The sequence below is a fragment of the Boleophthalmus pectinirostris genome, unplaced genomic scaffold, assembly GCF_026225935.1.
Source record: "Boleophthalmus pectinirostris isolate CB_2022bp ecotype Guang Dong unplaced genomic scaffold, ASM2622593v1 HiC_scaffold_20, whole genome shotgun sequence".
Taxonomy (NCBI): Eukaryota; Metazoa; Chordata; class Actinopteri; order Gobiiformes; family Gobiidae; genus Boleophthalmus; species Boleophthalmus pectinirostris.
The window spans coordinates 26,898,248-26,921,897 of NW_026571153.1; the positions used below are offsets into that span (position 1 = coordinate 26,898,248).

The 23,650-nt window shown below is 38.4% G+C and overlaps 1 protein-coding gene across 9 annotated transcripts in view; it reads right to left on the reverse strand.

Moving 5' to 3' along the window:
• The window catches only part of nlgn2a (neuroligin 2a), a 217,168-nt gene extending 195,446 nt beyond the window's left edge, over positions 1 to 21,722 (reverse strand). For 4 of the 9 annotated variants that reach the window (XM_055156352.1, XM_055156349.1, XM_055156350.1 and 1 more), the window contains exon 1: positions 21,577 to 21,722. In XM_055156352.1, coding sequence (XP_055012327.1) covers positions 21,577 to 21,707 — 131 coding nt within the window. In that variant the 5' untranslated portion in view covers positions 21,708 to 21,722. Of the gene's footprint in view, positions 1 to 5,301; positions 5,312 to 5,646; positions 5,677 to 15,457; positions 15,492 to 21,576 lie in introns of all 9 variants that reach the window. The other 5 variants (XM_020922258.2, XM_055156355.1, XM_055156354.1 and 2 more) reach the window with 4 other exon arrangements.
• Positions 21,723 to 23,650: the final 1,928 nt, after the last annotated feature.

A 23,650-nucleotide genomic window follows, 5' to 3' on the forward strand; every position in this document is an offset into this window, starting at 1 on the left:
GCCTTTAGCCGTAAACTGCGCACCGCGGTATTAATTATATGCATAAATGTGATCATTCACACGTCTATTTACAGCTCATTTACATATCAATGCTGGTCCAGTAACAAATATACGGCCAATGTAGTCACTTTACAATAGACCATAGAAAACAGCCTGTTTATGTGTGGGAGCTACAGCAGCTAATGCTAACAAAACCTAAACTAGCTTCAAAGTCGATGTATTTCCAACACTCAGCTCACACAGGCTCCTCCTCACATCACAAGTCTGCACTAATAAAAAGTCCTTTTAATCCAGACTCAAACGATTGTCGAAAAAGAATCTCAGTGTTCACTGCGGGTGTAAACAACACACTGAGTGAAGTGACGTCACTCTGGTGGTGTGTTCAGGACAGTACGGACACAGACAAATTACACGTAGATAAATACTGATGCGGAGCCACATATTAGGACATTTATCTGTCTGTAAATTGGATTAAATGAACATAATGTAGAAGTCTAAGCTTTATAACGAGGTATAACATGCACGTGAAATATCGGCCCATATCAGCAAGCATATCGGCCGATAGCCGATATGTCTCCAGGTGTCCATATGGCCGATATATGAGACACTTGAGACATTGAGTATTCATAATGTACTGTATTATACAAAAAAAAAAAAAAAAAAAGAAACAGTCAAAAAATGTTCCCCAAAAAGTCTCATTCCATGTTTGGTTTATGAAAAGAGAAGTCGATATAGTCATTATGGTGACAGTCATATCTGTCTGTATATACATGTATGTTTATCTAACTCTCTGTTTCTATGTCTTTTTATCTATCTATTTATCTATATCCCATCTATCTGCCTTTCTATCTATTGATGATGAGGATGATGATGAATATTATTATTATTTTAATCTTTTTTCTGGTACATATTGTAGAATTGATTTGGAGACTGCACTACAAACCAGTATCTATCTCTCTATCTACTGATCTCTCCTCTCTGTCTATTTATTTGTGTATCTGTCTATCATCTATTCAAGTTTTTAAGACAGTAAAAATCAGATACGGCACTTTTATTTCCTTTGTCCCCTTTAGCTCTGTTTGTGATGTACCATTATCAATCAATCAATCAATCTATCCATCCATCCATCTATTTGTCTCTCTATTTTACTGTAGTGGTCCAAAGTTCTTCCTCACTTCCCTTCTGTGTTCGGAGCATTCTCATTATTCACCACGACGACTTTAGAAGTACTTTTCACAACTCTTACAGACCAGGGTGCAATTTTTGACATAACGCTAACAACAACTAGCATGCTAACCACACCCGTCCTCATTCTCGGGCAGTAAAACACTTAATAATCAGACGCAGACGGCACACGGCGGAGTTGTTTTGACCTCAAGAGCTTTTGTTACAATATATCTGTAGTGTAAAAATCCCGTACTGCCCCTTTAAATCTCAAAAAGTGTTCTTGGTTCGTTCTGCGCCCGGGCGTCTTCACACATCATTAGCGATAACAAACCGCCGCTAGCCCAGGAGCTAGTCGCTTGTACAGACGCTAATGACCGTATGGCAAAAACAGATATGACACTATTAGACTAGCGGGCTAAAAGCTAACGCTATCTCCGCTCTATGCTAATGCAGTGTAAATGTAAACGGAGTGACGTCGGCCGAGCGGCAGTGTTGGGAAGGTGACTTTTAAAATGTTATCCCCTACAGATTACAGATTACATATCCCGAAATGTAGTTTGTAACGTAATCCATTAAATTACTTCAAGTGAGTAACGTAATCTGAATACTTTGGATTACTTGATTTGCTGTAGAGAAGCAAAGACGAGGAAATCGGAACATAAGAAGTTTTGTCTGTTAAAAGAAAATAAAAAGCCCAGATTTTACTGAACCAAATTAAAAATATTACTGATACAAGAGGAGGAGACACGTCCACGCAGCATGATTTAGTCCTGTTAAATCCTGTTTTAGACCTGGTTTTAGTCCTGGTAGTCCTGGTTCAATCCTGATTTAGACCTGGTTTAGACTTGGTTTAGTCCTGGTTTAGTCCTGGTTTAGACCTGGTTAGTTAGTTTAGTCCTAGTTTAGACCTGGTTTAGTCCTGGTTTAGACCTGGTTTTAGACCTGGTTTAGACTTGGTTTAGTCCTGGTTTATTCCTGGTTTAGACCTAGTCTAGTCCTAGTTTAGTCCTGGTTAGACCTGGTTTATTTCCTGGTTTAGACTGGTTTAGTCCTGGTTTAGTCCTGGTTTAGTCCTGGTTTAGTCCTGGTTTAGACCTGGTTTAGTCCTGGTTTAGACCTGGTTTAGTGTCCGGCAATGATTGGAATTACCTAGAAAAAAAAAAAAAAAAAAGGGGGTATAGCCCAAAATGTGAAAACAGGAAAATATCGCCATGTAATCTGTTTATTTCAACAAAGTAACTGTAATCCAATTACCACTCACTGAAACAGTAACTGTAACTGAATACAGTTACTCATAATATGTACTCTGATTACGTAACTCTAGTACATGTAATCTGTTACTCCCCGGTGATTCACGCGAGCATGCTAAGCGACGATAAGGAACCTAATGTGGGGCGTCTTTTGTCTGATAGTGAAAAGATATTATAAATCTGAAAATGGTTTATGGGTTTTTAATGTATTTGAGCGATTTTGTTTTGGCAGATTTGGGCTGAGGTCGGTTGTCAAGTCCACACATTCACAAATTATAATTCTAATAAAGCCCAATATCGGTATCGGTACTGGGACAAAAAAAACCCCAAAACTGGTTATATTCAAAAATAAAAGAAAGGTTTATTTCATTTAAGCTTTTTTTTTTTTTTTTTCCCCAGTGATAAAGGGTTGAACAGTCGGAAACGAACCACAAATCAAACTTATCTTCTGCACACTGACCAATTTCATCTTCTGTTAAAAGAACAAGGACTAACTCAGGACTAACTCAGGACTAGACCAGGACTAGACCAGGACTAAACCAGGACTAAACCAGGACTAAACCAGGACTAGACCAGGACTAAACCAGGACTAGACCAGGACTAGACCAGGACAAGACCAAAATTAGACCAAGACTAGACCAGTAACGAGAAACTGAGATGACAGAAAAAAAGCTGAAGTGTGTGTTTTCTTCCCGTCGATGTAAATATGTTGGTGTCTCTGTCCAATCAGAACCTCCCCAGACACTGACACACATTATATAAAGACCATTTAATGTTTTTCATGTAAACCTCAATTCAGAATTATTATCTCCATGTAAATTAGAAGGAGAATATTTTAAATCTGAACTATTTAATTCAGAACAATTAATTTGGAATTAAAAAACCTCATGTAAACATGGCCAGTGTTTTACAGATGTTGACATGGTGTGTCTTTTGGCAAGACGCTTCCCCCACATTGCCTAATATGGATGTGGTGTAGAGTGTGGAAACCCGACCTAAGTCCGACGGAACAAACCTTTAGAACTTAGCTCCGGTTGGACACATCAGCGCGTCAACTGTTTCCTGTCTACAGTAAAACCAGTCACTCTGAGCCTATGTTTACACTGAAATGAATCACCATATCACCGTATCGGAAATGATTTGTATCCAGACACGTCGTTTCAGTGTCCGTAAGTCTTCTCTATCCACACAGTTTTGAGCATATTTGTTTACGTTTTACAGAAACAAAACTTAAAACCACATGACTAATTTGCATAAACAAACTGCTCAAAAAAATAGCTCCCTATTGTGTCGCTGATGTGGTTCATCTTCTGTCAGAAGAAAACACATGACTCAGCGGAATATGCGTGTTCTCTCTGTGACAGAGGGGTGTTCTGCTGATGGTGAGTCTGTTCTGTGTTTCTGTCGTGTTGGAGACGGTTCATGTTAAACTTTTCAGAGATTATACGTCTGCAGGTCGTACACACAGACACACGTTTATATGAATGGACATATATTCTAGCCTCTTAGTGTTTTGGTGGTGAATTATTTGGCGGTGCACAGACCAACATCAGAGTATCAGTGTTTTCAGGCGTCCACACAGTGCCGGATCAGATCTGTACGAACATGAGTTCGTGGGAGCTGGATGCACCAGATCGTTCCGTCTCTGGAGCCGTTTTCCATCGGATTAATGTGAACGAACACTACATCCACAACCAAAACCACTCGAATACGAACTAGTGTGGATGGGTGTTCAAAGTTCAAAGCTCAGTTTCTAGTTTCTAGTTTAGATTCAAGTCAAAACTGTGTGATTATTATTTGTGAAATGTGGTGCAAAACTTCAGATACAGGATTTTTAAAGCATAAAAGATTGGAGATAAAGTCCACAGGAAGTAGAGTCACTATCACAAATCTGCAGCTTCACCTCGATCTGTGCGCTGTGTAGATGTAAACAGACACATGAGGAACTACTCTCACCTTTTTACTTTTAAAGAACCCTTCAAACTGGATAAACAGTGCGGTTTTGTGGACTGGATGTCATTATTTGCGGAGGATAATTTGGATAATGTGGATGAGATGCTACACTTTAAATTTACAACTTTACAAGAGGTGAGGAATAAAGTCTTCTCATTGTTTTCGCTCTATCCTGTGTTTGTATTTTGCGTCTCTGTGTCTGTTAGAGGAACACATCCTATATGTCTCATTAGGCCTGTGGAAATAGTGTGATTTTAAGAAATATCTTAATCCCTGTCACGCTCGGGTCAGATTCAATCACTGCTCTGTTGGACACGTGACAGGCTGGGACAGAAAAAGTCAGCCCGATCCACACTCTGATGTGGTGAGTGAACGATGGCGGTGGTGGGATGGGCCAATTTAGCGCAGATTGACAGTCTCGCTTTAGTCAGCTGTGGCTACAATTGGGTCCGGTCAAGTGGTAACGGAGGGAAACGGGCAGATTTTTGACATTCAAATGTCTCTTATTCAGAAACTAGAGGGACTATTGAAATAAGTAAAGTATCAGAATGTAGGAAAGAGTTACACTCCAACAGGGTCAAGTTAAACCTGTGATATTCTTTCAAGTTGTTGACAAAAAATTTTTTTAAAACTCATGTCGGTAACGGAGGGAATGAAATATGCAGCACTTTTTGGGCAATAAATCCAAACAGTGATAACTCTTGGTTCTCACTTCCATATCCTTAACAAACTGGTTTGAATATTTGCTTCATATAGTTTTCTACCATATGGTACAAGATTAAGTTGAAAAACCTCTTACTTTTTGAGTCATGAGATTTTTTATTAAGAAAGGTCATGGTAACGGAGGGAAAAGTAACGGAGGGAAAATGTGCAAACAAGTAGAAGGTGCAGGATTTTACATTCATTTGTCAACTTTTTTTCTTCCGAATACTTTAATATTACTTCAAAATGAAAGGAAACTATTTCTATAAAATATGTCAGTCCTTCCAAGCCAATTTTTATCATTTTAAATACATTTTTTTTTGAAAAAATCATGTACCTTCATCAACAGTTCAAAGATGGAATAACACAAGATATGATGAAATACATCCATTTATTTACATGATTTGCAGGTCTTTGAAATTTGGGAAATAATTTTTGTTCCATGTTTCATACATGGTCTGTTTAAAACGTATGGAACTTTAGAACCAAAAATGGGACAGAAAAAAGGTCAACAGTGTCATAAACTAGAGTACATATGTATCTGTTGAATACATTTTATATCAGATGCATTAACCTGAATTTTTGGCCTTGCTGTTTACTTCTGCTTGGCCGGGCCTGATAGTATCTTCACACCATCGAGAGTGGAGGGAATGAAGAATATATACAAAACTGAAGCAGCTTTGAGTGTGAATTTTGTGCGAATGAAACAAAATACCATTCCAGAAAAAAAAAAGTATTTGTAGACCTAGTTGTTTATTCCTCATATTTGCAACTCTTTTTTTCATCTGTATTCAAATCCACTAATTGTGACACAGAATATTCAGTTAAAATGATTGACAGTTGCGTTTTAGTTTTAGTTTTTATAATTTTTGATTGAATTTCTTAGCATAGATTTTGAAATTTTGCCTTATTCCTGATATTTCCCCCCTACTTTTTATTAGTAAACTTGTATTTCCTCCAGTAAAATTCATTCCCAGAGCACATGAGTTGTTTCACGTCGCGTTACCAGGTTTTTTTCTCCGTCCTTGGGCGAGATGAGATGAAGATTATCCTGGATTAGCATCAAACATGGACACATCAGACCTAGCCTCCGTGCTAACAGCGGATTGTAGTCCTCCTCTGTTTGCTAGCGCAGTTATAAATATCGGCTTTTGTCCGTGACGTATTAGCGACGTGCACAGTTGTGTTTTGTAGCTGTGGGCAGATGAAGATAAAAATACTCCTCTGTGTATTTCCAGTGACATAAATACAGTACATGTACAGATATTATTGTTGTGCATGATTCACCTGTTTGTGGAGGACCAAGGTCATGTGACTAAACCTTGACTTTTAACCGAGGAAATAGACAATAAACAATAGTAGTGGTGTAGATGGGGATTTTTTTTATTTATTTTAATTGTAATTTTAATTTTATACTGACTTACACTTAACCCTTACCAGTTTTGGTCTTTACTAGTTTTAAAGGAAGTGGCCCGGTACCAGCAGTTGCAAAGCCCAATATCGGTACTGATACTGGGACAAGAACAACAACAAAAAAAGTATGGTTATATTATTTAAAAAAATTTAAAAAAAAAAAAAAAAGATTATTTTTTCTTAATAATTCTTCGTAATAAATTTAACAGTCAGAAAAGAATCAAAAATGAAACTTATCTTCTACACACTGATCAGTTTCATCTTTCGTTAAGAGAACAGGACTAAACCAGGACTAAATCAGGACTAGATCAAGACTAAACCAAGACTAGACCAGGATTAAACCAGGACTAGATCAGGACTAAACCAGGACTAGATCAGGACTAGATCAGGACTAAACCAGGACTAGATCAAGACTAAACCAAGACTAGACCAGATAAACCAGGACTAGATCAGACTAAACCAAGACTAGACCAGGATTAAACCAGGACTAGATCAGGACTAAACCAGGACTAGATCAAGACTAAACCAAGACTAGACCAGGACTAAACCAAGACTAGACCAGACTAAACCAGGACGAGATCAGGACTAGACTACAACTAAACCAGAGTTAAACCACAACTAAACCAGGACTTAATCAGGACTAAACCAGGACTGTATCAGGACTAAACCAGGATTAGATCAGGACTAAACCAAGACGAGACCAGAACTAAACCAGGATTAGATCAGGACAAAAACAGGACTAGACCAGGACTAAATCAAGAGTAAAGCAAGACTAAACCAGGACTAAACCAGGACTAACCCAGGACTAACCCAGGACTAAACCAGGACTAAACCTGCCTGAAGAGTGTACTGTACACAGCTGTACTTTTAGTTAATACAAATACATTTTAGTTTGGCACTGTATCCTTCTCCACTATTTCTGATGATTGACAGGACCAAACCAGCAAATATGCCAGTTTACGAGTAAAAAATAAATAAATAAATAAAGGGTTCGAACAGGGCCGGGGAGAGATCACAAGATTATTCAAACACACATGAACGACACCTGTAACCGCTTCAGGCATGATTTTCATGAAGGAACAACATTATAACAGTAGATCTCTCCTTCAAGTACTAGACCTGAACTAAACCCCTGCTGAAGTACAATGATTACTGCACTCTCTCAGTATTGCAGTTCGAGTCACATCCTGGTACTCGTCCAGGTCTATTTCTGTCTGTGTACAGTTCTATAGGAGCCCAGAGCTTTGTGTGTGACCTCAGCACCACCTTCAACACCACATTTACTCTCTCTCTCTCTGTTCCTCCTATCCATCTCTCTCTCCTTCTTCATCACCCCATCCTTCTGCTCCAATCTCCAACTATTCTATCTATCTATCTATCTATCTATCTATCTATCTATCTATCTATCTATCTATCTATCTATCTATCTATCTATCTATCTATCTATCTATCTATCTATCTATCTGTCTATCTATCTATCTATCTATCTATCTATCGTTCTTTCCTCCCGCTCTTTCCATTTTTGTTTCTCTCTGCCACCCAACGTGTCAAAAAGCTGCTGTCGTGGATGGAAAAATGAGACGAGACAATTTCCATAACACGAGATGAGATTTTGATTGATGAATGATCATTTTCAAAGCAGACATATTGTGTGTGTGTGTGTTCTATAGTTGTAATCTGACACCTGTGGATTATTGTGTTAGAATCTGCACATTTTAAATCTCAGTCTCAATCACAGTCTCCCTGGTAAACTGTAATAATAACAAACATCATCTGTGTTTTTAGTCCTGTGCACATTGTCCATGTCCATGTCTACTGGACACACTTTTTTTTTTATTATTCTAATATTTAAATATTTCATTTAAATACACTTTAAAAACTCAGTTGACAAACTGAATTTCTCCTTTCCCATGAATTCTACTTGGTCAACTGAGGGATTCTACACCCATGTTTTACAATTTTATTCCGGACATGGTGACTGATAAATCCACAGAAACAAGTCAAGAATCTTTTAATTCATCGTCTCGCCAATGTTGCTTTTATTTTCAGTTTGTTTTTGGTAGAATGCACCTGCACTGGAGAGTCAAACCCTGTGATTCTTACTGCATTGGTGTGATCAGTGATCATAAACATCCATGTGATCAGATTTGTCATGAAACAGTCTTTCTCTTTTAATCTGACAAAGCCAGTCCATCCAAACTTTGCACCAAAAGGATTGTACTTCCGGGTTACGTATTACTTCTGAGTTTGCAGAAATACAGGAGGTAAAATTTGGGTGACTTTTTACAGACATTTTTACAGACACAGACAATTTCCAGAGGACTGGAGACAAAGATGATGTTTAGAATTATAACAATTTACCAGAGGACACTACGTCAAACTGATCCCATGTGAAGAGGTCTATAGATGAATACTGAGATTGAAAATGTGCAGATTCTCACACAATGATCCACAGGTGTCAGATTACAACTATAACATACACACACACACAATATCTCTGCTTTGAAAACGATCATTCATCAATCAAAATATCATCTTGTGTTATTGAAATAGTCTCACAACAGCAGACATTTGACACATTAGGTGGCAGAGAGAAACAAAAATGTGTCAACTGGACAAAGGTTTATTTAAATTTTAATATGTAAGTCTTAATATTTAAATAAACATTTGTCCAGTTGACAAATTGAGTTTCCAGTGATGTCAGCTCAGTGATTCTAGTGATTAAAAGAGTCAGTATGTGTTAGAAAACTGTGTTGTCCACTGTGTGGGTGTAAACGTCATGACAACAAAGCGCCGCAGGCTGTGGGCCCCTCCTGTGGATATCTGCACATCACACTAGAGCACAGGTATGAGATACATTGTTGTTATTATTATATTAATGCTGTAATTGTGTCCTTGGGCAAGACATTTAGACCCAGATTTATACATCTGTGACCCGAGAGCTGCAGATATACTGAGTTTGAGCTAAAGTTTACAAAAATGACTAAGAAAAGTAGATAATGCTGTTAAAACACCATATACACAGGTTTAGTAGTGAAAAAGTGGTGTTTAGTATCACTTTAAAGCTGCATTGTGTAAATTTTCTGGTGGTCAGATGCTTTTCTCCATGGAGATGTTATTCCTTTGTCTGGAATGTTTCACAGTATGGCATGAAACCTTTCTATCTTCATGGAGACCAAACCAGACCAAGTTACAGGTCAGATCTGTGGAGAGGCGACCCCACTCAGTCAGAATGTTTCTTTTTTTGAGTATTTTTGTGCTATAAATCCACCTGTAACTGAATCATTCTCTAGTTTAATGTCACACTGTGGGACATTACAGACAGAACAATGACATCTCCATAGAAACAAGCAGGTGACAGACCCCCAACCAAAAAGTTACATTGCGTACCTTTAATGATTACTTTTAAAAATGTATTTTCGAAGTATTTGTCATCAAACACAGTGTACCTCCTCCTCGTCCCTGTGACCGCGTTAGAATCGACCTCCCCGCGAATCCAAATCAAACATATTGAAATCTTGCAGAATCCCTGGACTTTGATTTTGATTTGCCCGGAGAGATGAAGTATGGGACAGAATTATTTATAAGGGCTGAGCGGGAGGGGAGCGGTACAGTGAGGGCGGGCCGTGCTGCTGAGGTTAGCGGTTCAATCCCTGCGGGGTGAGCCTGCAGAGCCCGTGTGCGCTCGGATGTAACAGGGCTAATTGAAGTGGAGTGGAGCTTAGGAGGTGCTTTGTAAGTGCTGATTGGGGTTAAAGTATTATAGGACCACCACCAAGGCATCACTGGGAGAGGAGATGAGAGGCAGAATTTGGGACAAAGATGAGGGGTGTGGCTCAAATGTGAGGAAGATGTTGGGGAAAGTGTAATTTACATAAAGGTCTTCAAAAGAACACAATACTTTCATTTCTGCTCGATGACCCAAGAATAGGCTTCTTTATATGTTAGAACAGGGGTAGGCAAATATTTTTACCACGGGGCCACATGAGAAACAGGAAATACTGTGGAGGCCCCCCCCGTTGAGGTAACCCTAGGGTATAGTATTTTGACCCCGGGGGCTATTATGGTATGTTGACCCCCTATAGAATATTGACCCCCCTATGAAAATCTATATTTTATTAATAAAGAACTTGAATTCTATAGAAAAACTTTGAATATTAATACTATATCTGCAAATTAAAACATATTGACATATTTAAAAGTGTTTTTTGAACAACTCAGGTGCATTTTTTATGTCGATTATAACTTTTGAATGTTAAAAATGACTTAGTTGTTTAAACATATTTGACAGAAAATGAGAGAAGTAGTTATTAATGAGTTTGGTAATCAAAGTGATGTATAATAATTTGGAATCTTGTTCAAATAGACAGAGATGATCAATTGAGAAATTAAATAGGGGATATGAGAAGATTTAATAACACAACGTTACTAAATTCAAGGTCATTATTCTTACAAACCATTGCCTAAACTGACATTATGATTAAAGATGATCTGAACAGAGCAAACTAAAAACTATAACAATGTAAAATACAATATAAAAAGTGACAAGATTGCTCTGTCTATGCAATTTTAACAATACATACATTTACACAAAATACCAAGTCGGTCTCCATCAAAACATTCCTTAAAATACCTTCAAAGAAAGTGAATAAGATAAGTAACTACTACAGAAAAAAGTAAGAGGAGTCAAAATCCTACGCTGTGTTCACCTCGGGGTCAATGTACTATGGGGGTCAACATACTATCTCACACCGGACATAATGCTCAATTCTGCATAATATGAATAGTGTTTCTTTATAAAAAGCAGTAAATATCATTGTTTTGACGGGTTGCTCAGTCTATGTTCTGTTTATGTTCTGATTAAGCAATGAAAAAGTGAAAGTGCAGAGTAAAACATGTCCTCTTTAGTCCATGCATGAGGTAAAATGATCAAATCTGTGATGTAGCAACGACTGGGCAGCTCATATCTGGGCTCTAGAACATCTATAAGACGCTGAAACCCAAAATCATCGACGACTGAAAGTGACTGGTCGTCCAGCGCAATGTAGTGGGTAAATGCTTTGGTTATTTTTGTTGCCTGAGTCTTTGGACATTTTCTCTGGCTTCTTGAAAACGTCAGTTAAAGTTGGCTGTTGACGGCTCGTGCTGCTTTGGTGAACTCGTCGTACTTATCACTGGGCTGTGTCTTCAAATGTTTGATTCATTTGCTCATATTAGATGAGGTGTTTTCCCTTCCACCTCTCCACAACTTGGCACTACATCATTTACAATCTGCCTTAGTCCTGTCGTCCTCCCTAATACTAAAATACTTCCAAACTGCCAAAGACGTCACTGATCATTATTTGCACATATGACGAGGTTTGTCTTCTGACTCTTTGTCTTCCCCTGGACACTGAAGTTTGGTAGAACAACAAATGGCCTCCTGAACATGTCCAGTGATGTTGTGTAGTGTTGTGTAATAGTGGTATCCGTGTGTGGTATCACAAATGTTTAATGAGTATGAGTACGAGTATATTAAGGAAGTATTGGGTTGACACCTGATGGGAGTCCTGCAGGTTGGGTACCTGATGGGTACGGGAAAATAGTTGCTGAAATGGGTGGGTTTTAACTTTCTGGAATTTTACGGGCAGGAACGCAGGCGGGTAGTGATTAGACGTGGGAAGGTCAGAACTAAATCAGGACTAAACCAGGACACCAGGACTAATCTTGGACTTAAGAGCGAGAGAGAACCATGAGCCCATGGAGCAGTGTCCGCAAAGTGCGATCTGGCGACGACTGCTCTTACCTCCATCCTCTTGCCCGTGGTCACCCAACGGTCTACACGGGTGTACCTCCGGACCTGTCTCGACAGTGAGTCCTGGTTCAGTTCTGGGTTAGTCCTGGTTCAGTCCGTGGCGTGTTTCTTTTGCTAATGCTGGTGAAGTGATGACAGTCGAGTCGTGTCTGTGAATCCGTGTCCGTACTGAAGAAAGTGTAAACATTTCATTTCATTTTGTGATTGTAATTCTTGAAGTCGTAACTTTTCAATTCATATTCTGATGGATGCTTCAGTTAGAATGCTTTTAATCTGTGTGTGATTTATCACGGGCACAGGCGGGTAACAGGTGGAATGTTAACGGGTCCAGGGGGGTGCGGGTTTAACTTTGATAAAATCATGGGTTAACGGGCCAAGGGTGCAGGTGGGTGCAGATTTCACTAGCACCCTTAGTGCTTTCAGTTTGCATCATACCCTCAGGGAATGTTGACGACATCAGCTGCAAAGTATCACTGGTTGAGTTTTCATGTGCACTTGCATTTGAATCCTCGTTCAGTCCCGTTGGAGAGTCTGGGTTAGTCCTGGTACGTTCTTGCTTTTTCTATAACACTTAATATTAAGCAGTAACAAGAGTACAACTACACTGACAGCTTCTTCCATACCTCCCTCCATCCCTCTCCTCCATCCATCGATCGGCCATGGCTGGGCACATGAAACACTTCTGCAATGATTTATGGGATGTCATTTTCACGGCGACCGCCAAAGCCCCGCCCCTGTGTCATTTCCGAGTCCGCCCCCCGGGTCGGAGCCAGCTCCCTCGGGTAGTACACTTCAGTCTAATGCAATAATAATTACATTTATACTGTGATTTCATTGTGTTTTATGCATTTATTGATACACGGGCGCCATTTTGTGTCTTGGAATAAATATTGAAGCACTTAAGGCTTTAAAGGGATGATGTAATGGAGTGTTAAAGGAGCTGTACATCTTTGGACCAATAGTTATGAAATAGTTACTGTTATTAATAGTTGGTTTATAAAGGGGCTATACAAGATTTTTTATTTTTTACTTATTTATTTTCTTCATGTAATAATGTTTTTTGTTTGTTTTTTCCCCCCCATCCATATATAGTGTAAAAGTGGGTCAAAATGAACCTGCTGTGTATTGTATCTATCTATTTTGACCACATTATACTGTTCCTCATCAGAAACAATCCTGTTTGTTGTGTTTTGTGTCATTCACTTGTTTCATTAAACCACTAATCCAAAACTGTCATCTCTGAGCACTCAAAAATGCACCATTTGCATTTTGCCTGGATTGTTGTGTCACAGGTAAAAATCTGGGCCTCTCCTACATTGTTTTTTAGCCCATAAACCATCTCCAGACTTTTTACACTGTCAAACTGTCTTCATAAAAAACACATGTCTCTGTGTCTCTGTTCGCGGGATGAGGACTTGTTTACTTGATTGTTCATTCCCGTTGCTGACAGCAGAGGGCGCTCCAAGGCCTAAATCCCTCACTGGAAATGGAAGTGCAGTTTATAAAGTGTCTTTGTCACAGAAAAGACATTTTCACAACAGAAGTGCCACGACGTGGGGTAAGCGTCACTTCCGGTTAATGCTTTTATATGGCAAAATATCTGTGTAAAGTCTTATGTATTTTCCACCACCTTTATAAATCCTAAACCCAACCCATCAGCAAATCTTCAACCAACAAAGTCCACGAAGGATAAACATTCTTCGGTGAACTATTTATTCACAACTATCAAGGGAAGAAAGATGGAAACTTAAAGCAAAACAATGACCACACATTAGTGACACACTGAACTAAACTAATGTTATGGTCATGAACAAAACAGAAGGAACTTTATCACTCAAACTGATTCTGCAATTCAAATTAAAAATCGATTTCATGATGTAGATATTTGCATAGACAGGTAGATTTGTTCAGTTTGAATGCAAGACATGTAATCTGTGAACATGTGTAGCATTTGAACTGCACCACTCTATCTGTCTATACTAATATCAACATCATGAAATAGATTTTTTATTTTAATTGTAGAATCAGTCTGCGTGAACAAGTTACTTATTAATGAATTACCTATTACTTCTGTTTTATTCATGACCATAATGATAGTTTTGTTCAGTAGTTCATTAATGCTTTGCCGTTGGTTGTTCTCCTTTAATCTTTCGTCTTTCTTCTCTTGATAGTTGTGGATAAATTCTTCATGTTAGAATGTTTATACTTTGTGGACCTTGTTGGTTGAAGATTTGGTGATGGGGCAGATTTATGAAGCTGGTGGAGAATACGACACACATTTACACACATATTTTGCGACAGAAAACCATTAATTGGTTGGAGAAATGACGTTTACCCTACACTTGTGAAAAAGATCTAATGAATAGTCAGGTTTTGTTTTATTATTTTACACAGCTTATAAGTGTATTACACATTTAAATGTATTGTTTGTGTAAGCGCCATTTCATAAGGTTTACACATTTGCATAAATAATCAACAATTCATAACAACTCATTTGTATTTTTGTTTCAGTACATGATTTATATGTTTAATTCAAAAGAAAGAAAATTGATACATGATTTGAACATTTGGGGGTGAACTAGTGCCTCTCTGTTGTATTCTCGTGTGTGAACATGTGAAGAAATGCTGTTCTTGAACTTGTTAACAATAAAGAAAAGAGATGGCTGGTCGTTTCACTGTGCTGCAAAGACATCAAGTTGTAAACGCATAAGACAGGCTCATTAGTCATCTTTCTTTGTGCAGAGGTTAAGTTAGTGACAAGGAGAAAACGAGTCAAAGATTAGCCTTTACACTTTGTTTTATAGTTATCTATTGTCTGCTAGCTGAGCCATATTGAGAAGTTTGGAATAGTAAATGTGCGTACTGGGACTTACTCGTGAAAAGATGATCACTTTCTCCCTGACTTTGTTTTAAAATGCTCAGAAATAAAGTATGATCTCCAACAGAAAAGGACTTGTCATATCCAAAAGATAAGCCAATATAGCTACAGAAATGTGGCACAAGAAGCAGAGGAGAAAATGTGACTAGCTCCATTTAAATTAGGACTGTCAAAAGTAACGCAAATCTGATATGAATCAATACTCAGCCTATTATCAAACTAGATACTCATTTAAGCTGGAATTAATACTAAATAAACTTGTATATAGCTTTCACTTTTCTACAGAAATCAACTTTTTACTTTTGGTGGAGGGTCTGTGAGCTGCTTCTCTTGCCTGCAACGGTCCACGTCATAGCATTGCACTTTTTTTTTTTTTTTTTTTTTAAATCTCTATGAACATCACATGGCCTAGATACAAGTCAAATCTGTGGAGAGGTGAGCCCACTCACAGTCAATTCACTCAAGAATGCAAGTTTAGATCAATAAAAAACCCAAGTTATTGAGTAAATGCAAGATGGAGACGTATAATGCCATGCCAGAACATTCCAGACAAAGGAACAACATCTCCATGGAGACGGGCAGATGGCGGACCCTCCACCAGAAACGTTACACACTGCAATTTTAATGTGGGAACGGATTACCCACAAACGCCTCATATCACCGCTCGCTAATTCCTTAAGCGTTCATTAAGATGCTATAAGTACACAGCACCGAATGTTAGTATGCAGGCGACGATACGCTACATGACCTAGTTTCCCACCTCCAAAACCTGGCTGGATTTAAAATAAAGTGGCTGGAAAATAAAGTGGGATTGGAGAAAGATGTGAGCGTGATTATGCATTCTGTGTGGTGGTGGTCCTGAAAGGAGCTCGGAGCAGCCCGGGGAGGACAGAGAAGAATTTAAAAGCCGAATTTGATTTTCCGAAGAGCGGAGACAATGAAGCGATCAACGCATTTTAACGACTCTGTTTTCAATTTGCCACGCTTCCCACCGTCTTTAGTCTAATTGTTTTTTAAAGGATTCTCCAAAGGTAATGTAGGTTTAAAAAAAGCACTGTCCCTTTGTAAGTACGGAATCATTAGTTAGAAGCTGTATAAGTGGTAAATGATCATAACATGTTCAAATTAAATATCAAATGCACTTTTTTCAAATTATAATGTTGACTGATTCACACAGTTGAAAGTAAATATGTTATTGTTACTTTAGATACATACTTTTGTTAGGTAGTGATCAGTCTCCGTTTTCAATTCAGTTTCTTTCTTTAACAGTTGGTAGAAATATAAAATTTCACGTCTACAGCCCTATTCACATGGGATTAGTTTGTCCCGTGAAAACTGTAGTAATTATGACATCTGTGTTTCTAGTCCTGTGTAAATCATCCATGTCTGTAAAAATGTCTGTGAAAAAGTCTCTCAAATTGTGTCTCTTGTAATTCTGCAAACTCAGAGCTCCTCAGGTGATCCTAGTCAAACTAAGAGCTCTTCAGGTGAATCTAGTGAAACTCAGAGCTTCTCAGGTGAATCAAGTCAAACTCAGAGCTCTTCAGGTGAATCTAGTCAAACTCAGAGCTCCTCAGGTGAGTCTTGTGAAACTCAGAGCTCCTTGGGTGATTCAAGTCAAACTCAGAGCTTTCAGGTGAATCTAGAGAACTCAGAGTTCCTCAGGCAATTCTATAGAAACTCAGAGTAATTCTAGTGAAACTCAGAGCTCTTCAGGTGAGTCTAGTCAGGCTCAGCAAAAAATCAGTGTTTGACACTACAGAGCAGGAGCATTCTGCTAAAAACAAATGTAAAATAAAAGCAACGTTGGCGACATGATGAATGAAAAGGTTGTTGTAAAAGGTTGTTGTTTTGTTTCAGTGTCTTTTTAGGATAAAGTCTGTAAAAACAGGTTTAGTGACATCACTTATCCCTTGTGAATGTACACAAAAAAGGCAGAGGTTGTGGGGAATTTCAATTTTACAGATGTCCCTTGGTAAAACTAATCCTGTGCAAATAGGGATTATGAATGTGTATGTACCTGAGTCCCATTTAACACACACACATCTGTGCAACCTTGTTTCCATGGAGATGCCATTGTTTTAATTGGAATGGAATTAAACATATCACATGACCTGTAACTTGGCCTGGTGCTCCATGCACTTCCTTGTCTCTATGTAGATAAATAAGTTTAATGCCAGGCTGTGAAACATTGTAGGCAAAGCAAGAACATTTCCATGATAAGACCTTAATATGGCACGGGCACTTCCAAAATGAAAACACCAACATTCACTACACTTAAATTGTCAAAGAATGATTCAAAGATGGAGGCATCCTATTCACACATGGATAAAAGATGATATTTTGAGGACTTTTAACCATTCTAATATTTTGTTTTACAGTGTTAATCACTATGACAACGGCCCACATTTTTCATCAGTCTGATACACTTCCTCGATACGGATATTTTTCAGCTCATAAAGTACACTAAAACAATAGCACGTCCAGTCAGGGCTGTATCTGACAGTTTAGGAAATAGTTTTGGTTCTCTGAGAGGGAGAAAATCGTGGTGGAGTGACAGTGTGAAATGAGTTCTGGTTTGATATATAGAAGAAGAAGAAGAGGAGGAGGAGGAAGAGAGCCGCAGGGCCAGAAGAAGTCCAACACTAACAATGTACACTGTAAAAAGTCCTCTACTAACGTTGTACACAGTAGTAAGTTCAGTACTAACACTGTGTACAGTAAAAAGTCCAAAATTAACACTGTGCACTGTAAAAAGTACAGTACTAACACTATACACAGTAAAAGTCTCCTATTAACACTGTACACAGAAAAAAGTCCAATAATAACACTGTGCTCTGCAAAAAGTCCTCTACTAACTGTACACTGTAAAAGTCTTCTGTTAAGACTGTGCACAGTAAAAGATCACTAACACTGTGCTGTAAAAAGTTCACAACTAAAACTAAACAGAAGATATTATACAACTAGGTCATGTGAAGAGATCGAGCCAGGTTTTGCTGACAATGAGAAATAATTTTCGACGTTTAAAAAGCTACAAGGAATACCCATGTCATGGTACACAAAAAAGTAGTTCAAAGTACATGAGTATTGTGGATTAAACTAGAGCATTTCTATTGAAGTGTATAAAACAAACCTTCTGAAAGAGACCAGAAAATACTGCATGGGAAGAGCAACTTGAACTATCTGAAAAGTGTGGTATCATTTCTTTTCCACATAAGCCCTTGAATTCTCAGTCAAATGTGCATCAGTGTAGCTCTGGTTATTTATCTGTCTCTATTTGAGCTGTTTAAAAGACTCATTTTGACAGATGTAGAAGTTTGCAGACTTTTTCAAAAATATACAATTGATACTTTGCAGTGACATCACACAGGTGGTGTTCTACATGGATGTGTATGGTAGGATGTTCAGCAGTCACCATGGTGACACAATGCACACATTAGCAAACACTGTTGATTTTTTAAAAAGGTAATCTGAAAAAATACAAACTGGATTTTAAAATCACTTTCTCAGGAGCCTGTGATCAGTGCAAGTGTTCATGGTCCCATTTAAGTGTTTGAGATTCAACTAAAAAGGTGAACAAATTGAAAACATGCTGGCTAATGCTAGCTAGCTTGTGACTGCAATGTATTTATTTGTAAAAGAATGAACTTTCTTGTACTAAGTCTAAGAAAACCTCTGACAGATTAATATTTACAGTCAGCATCACCACCCCGAGGAATGATGTTGACATCAGCTGCAAAGTATCAACAGGATCAGGACAGGAATACATTTAGTTACATAAAAATATGTATAAAAAAATGATACTTTGACTAAACACAAACTAAAAGTTCTCATTTTGGGAGTTCAGTCAGAGCAGACCTCCCTGGACCTGTGTTTGAAAAAAGTGAAAATTGTGTTCAGTGTGAATGAATGAGCTCACCTGCCTAGACTTTAATATCCTACAGTGTGCAGTACCCATGGATGGAACCAAAGAATTGTGGGTAAGGGGTAGACATTAGAAGTTAAAGAGTAAACTACTCAATAGAGCAAACTAAAGAGCTATATCTGGCCTCAAACCATTCAAAAAGATATCAGTGGTTGAGAATCTAAAGGGCAAAACTGACGAAGGAATCCATGGAGAAATACTGGAAATACATGTACAATACAACACAATATATTACAAAAACATAAAGGACTTCCATCTGACAAAGATTTACAATTTTTACTTACTGAACTTGAAAAATATTTTACTAATTCAAATTTGAAAAAGTTAAAAAATGTGCTGCAAGAACATAGTCATTGAAAATGGAACACACCCTTTAGATTCCCAGTACACAGAAAAAGTACAAATCTACAAGAGTAAAAAAAAAAAAAAAAAAAAAATCACTTGAAATCAGAATATGATCAAAATATATTTTGAGTCTAGTAGTTTTGATCAATTTGGAATTATCGATTTTTTTCCTGGTAACATTTGTGTGTGTGTGTGTGCTTCAAGACAAAAATGCTTTAGTAAACAAATACTGTGGGATCACAAAAAAACAAAAAGCAAAAAAAAAAAAAAAAAAAAACATGTTTTTTTATTTAAAGATGTTTGAGCTTTACCACAGAGATTGGCAATTGAAGATGTGAAATGATCTAAATGAGTCTAGTGAAGTCTAAAAACACACTGGAGCACTTCCTGTGTTACCATATGACATCACAAGGTGGAGTGTTTTTCTTTTGAGAGAATAATTCATGGTAAATCTGCAGGGTTTGTGTGTTAAACATGTGTGAATCATAGACTGTATAAAGAAGTGGACTAAGCAAGTGTGACGTCGCCCACAGCTTTGGCTCCAGTCAAATGAAGCTCATCGATGCTCATGGTTACAGGGTGAATTTGGCTCTTTATTATGAATAGGAATTTTTTAAAGAACAAAATCGTAATATAAACACACCAGCAGTTACAGAGAGAGGAAACACTATATTCCAATGGAAGTCAATAGGAGCCAGAGTCAGAAGGAGCTGGTGTCCTGTTGATTTGAGCTCCCTAGCTCTAGTGCACATGTGTACGACCCACAAGCACTGTTACACTTTAAATGTCGTCAATTTGAGCTCCTGAGGCAGAAGTGGAGCAACAAATAACATTTTAAATGTATGTTTATTGTATGTGTTGACCAGTTAAGCGTCGACATGTGGGTGTTAGATTTGTGGCAGAAAACCTTTGTTAGATGATTGAATAGTTTGGATTTAATATTTGATTTTAGCGTTATCATTTTCATTAAATGATATTTTGTTTTGTTTCCATGTGTAGAAAATGTTGTAAGTTTTTTTTTTTTTTTTTTTGAAAGGCGCTGTATAAATAAAATATCACTATATTATAATAGGAAATCCGCACTGTAGCCTGTCATACTATAATATAATAATATAATCTGAAGATTTCAGTTTTTCCAGTATTGTCTTCCTCTTATAGAGTATAGGAGCCTTATATGATTGAATGATCCAATTTGATTGATCAGGGCCTGTTAGAACGAACTACCTCTGCTCAAATTCATCTAAATGGGTGAATAATGGTGATTCTACAGTGGAAGCATTACTCAGTGGTTTAATTGTCCTGTCGATATGTGCTCCTTTTAGTCGGAGCCTATTTGAGCAGAATGCGACTGTCCAAATGAACTACATATGCATATTCATATAAATTAGTTTAGATTTGACATACCTAAGATATAAAGTGTGATCACCGTGTGCAAACAGCATCAAACCCACTGTGTCTAACCCAAAGAAATATGTGACAAACTGGAGAGGTCAGGGGTTAGAGGTCAGGGTCAGGGTTTGGCTTCGTTGGATCTACACAGTTGTAAATGTAAGGCTAAAAAAGTAAGGTGGCTTATTTCGACGAGGTAGTGTGAATCGATAGACGTCACTGGCCATTTAGGCTGCTGGAAGCTCATTTCAACAGAACACCAGAAAAGCTCATTAGCTCTGTCCATTTATATATACAGTCTATTGTGTGAATGAAAAAAAAAAACAAAACTTTGGGTATGTTTATGACATTATAACACAGATCTGAATATGTGCCTATTAACTTATCAATCTATTAATGCAAGGAACGTCTGTGTGTTTGTTTGTCTGTTTCATGCATAACTCTCGAACCTCTCATCCGGCCAGTCTCAAATTTGGAGGGTGTTCTCGTAATGGGGCAGGTCTGTCGAGCACCAATTTTCATGTTGTTAGGGCAAAAAATGCCAAAGATCTTGTAAAATGAGTGATATCTATCTATTAATACACAGACTAGTTTAGAACGAGGCAAACACAGAAGGGGGCGCTCCACTGTCAAAAGGCTCGAACAGAAGACAGTAGAACCCCCTCCTGTTAAAAAATGTCTGCCTGATAAAAACGACCAAAAACAAGCTTCTGAATTCAAGTGATTTTAACCTGTGAAATAACAGAAAGTCATTTCCAACCCTCCTGCCGCTACATGGTACTCACCGTCCTCCGTGGGCACGTACACGTTCAGGTACAGACAGTCTTCGCTCTGGTTCTGAATGTAGCTCGCCGCCACGTCCAGGTTATCGGTGAACCACACCGGGAGCATGATCTCCGGCAGCACCCCGTGGACGTTCTGCGGGCACACGGGCGCAAACTGGGTGGCGTTCCTTATCTCCTGCCAAGACCCGGGCGCTTCCGGAGGTTGGAAGCGCCTGTCGCCTATGGGTGCCGTAGCATAAGGGACGCCAAGGTACTGCTCCACGGGGCCCAGGATCTCGTTGTTCAGGTCCTTCTTGATGCCGCGGATCTTGCCGTAGTTGGTGGTTACGACCGGGTGCTTGGATGGGTCTGGTTTCTGGGCGCTCGCTAGGTGGAGGATTAGCGCAGCGCCCAGAAGGAACAGGAAGTGGTTTGTTGTTGATGTCGTTGTTAGCGACAGGGGGCGTGTCCTTGAAGGTAAGCCCCGCCTACTGGGTTTACTCGTAGGGCAGTGTAGCGGGTACATGTTGGGTTTGAGTTGGGTCGGTTTAAATTTTGAGGGAGCGATAATCCGATGAAGAAGAAGAAAAAGAAAATTTGTTTTTTATGTGATTCAAAGTTTGAAAAATGTTGTTAGCAATATAAAAATACAAAAAAGTTTAAATCAAAGTGATGCAAGCTGCTCTTCTGTTGCGTTCCATTACTGTTGGTGTCCTCGAAGTAGCATCGTTTGGCTGTGAAGAAAAGAAGGAGGGAGGGAGGAGAAAGAACAGAGAGATTAGAGCGTTGTTCAAACTGAATATATTCTATTAAATGATGACAGTGGAGGGCGAGCGGGGATACTGTCAGGAGTGATATAACACAGAAGATAAGATGCTATTTAAAAACAGAGGTGGGTAGAGAAGCCAAAAATGTTCTCAAGTAAGAGTACTGCTACATCATAATAGTATTTGTCAAGCAACAGTACAAAGACGTGGTCCAAGAAATGAGCTGTGTAAGAGTAAAAGATTTGGCTGCATCGATTCAGCTTTTTCAGTTCCGATACCGATTTCAGTTTGTCCTCACGAAGACATCACGTGTGTCGAAACACATTCGTTTGTCTCATGTCATTATTAAAGGACTTTCAGAGTTGCCACTGTTTTTCACTGACAAAATTTCAAAACTTTTCCATTACTTTTTCATGACCTAAACTGAATTTTCCATGAGTTTACAGCACCTGCATGTGTAGAATTGATCAGACTTTTAGGGTTAAATATGAAATGTTAACTCTTTCCACTCACCTTATGGTTTGGGATTAAAGTTTTTTAACATTCAAAATCCTGTCAGTGCATTTATTGTCGTCTCTTTTAAACAAAAGGCGCAGACGTTCATAAATAATCAGAATAGTTTAATGAGAACGTAACAGAACGCTGGACTAAAATACCAACGCTTTTCCAAAACTTTCATTGGATTTAGAATTAAAATGACATTTTCAATTTCCATGACTTTTCCAGGATTTCCATGACCACGGGAACCGTTGACTTTTTGACCACTTTTTACTTTATCACACTGAGTTCTTACATTACATTGGTCATCTTCACTTCACTATATGTTAGCTTTTGAACCTCGTCCTTGAGGAGCACCTGTTCTGGACTTTTACTAAGAGACCCACTTCCTTTGTGTTTTTATACCAATTTCAGTCATTTTAAGTATTTGCCAGAACAGAGACTGATTACAGCAAATGATGAAACGAGGACAGCAGCAGGTTCACTTGATGCAGAAGCTCAGCTCTTTGAATGTGTCATCTGACATTTTAAATCATTTTTATCATTCCTTTATCGAACATTTGTTGAGGTTTTCTTTTATTTGTTGGTTTTATGGGTTATCTGTGAAAGATAAGAACAGTCTGAACCAGATAGTAACAGTGTGCGGCTAAATCAGTGGAGGATTTGGTCACACAGAGACACAGAGTGCTCCAAAAGACTAAGGCCACACTGAGCCTAACCACGTACGGCGCTCACAGTTTGTACAAATGTCCTCTGGGAGACGATGTGTCAAACCACAACAAAAGACCAACAGCTACGCTCAATC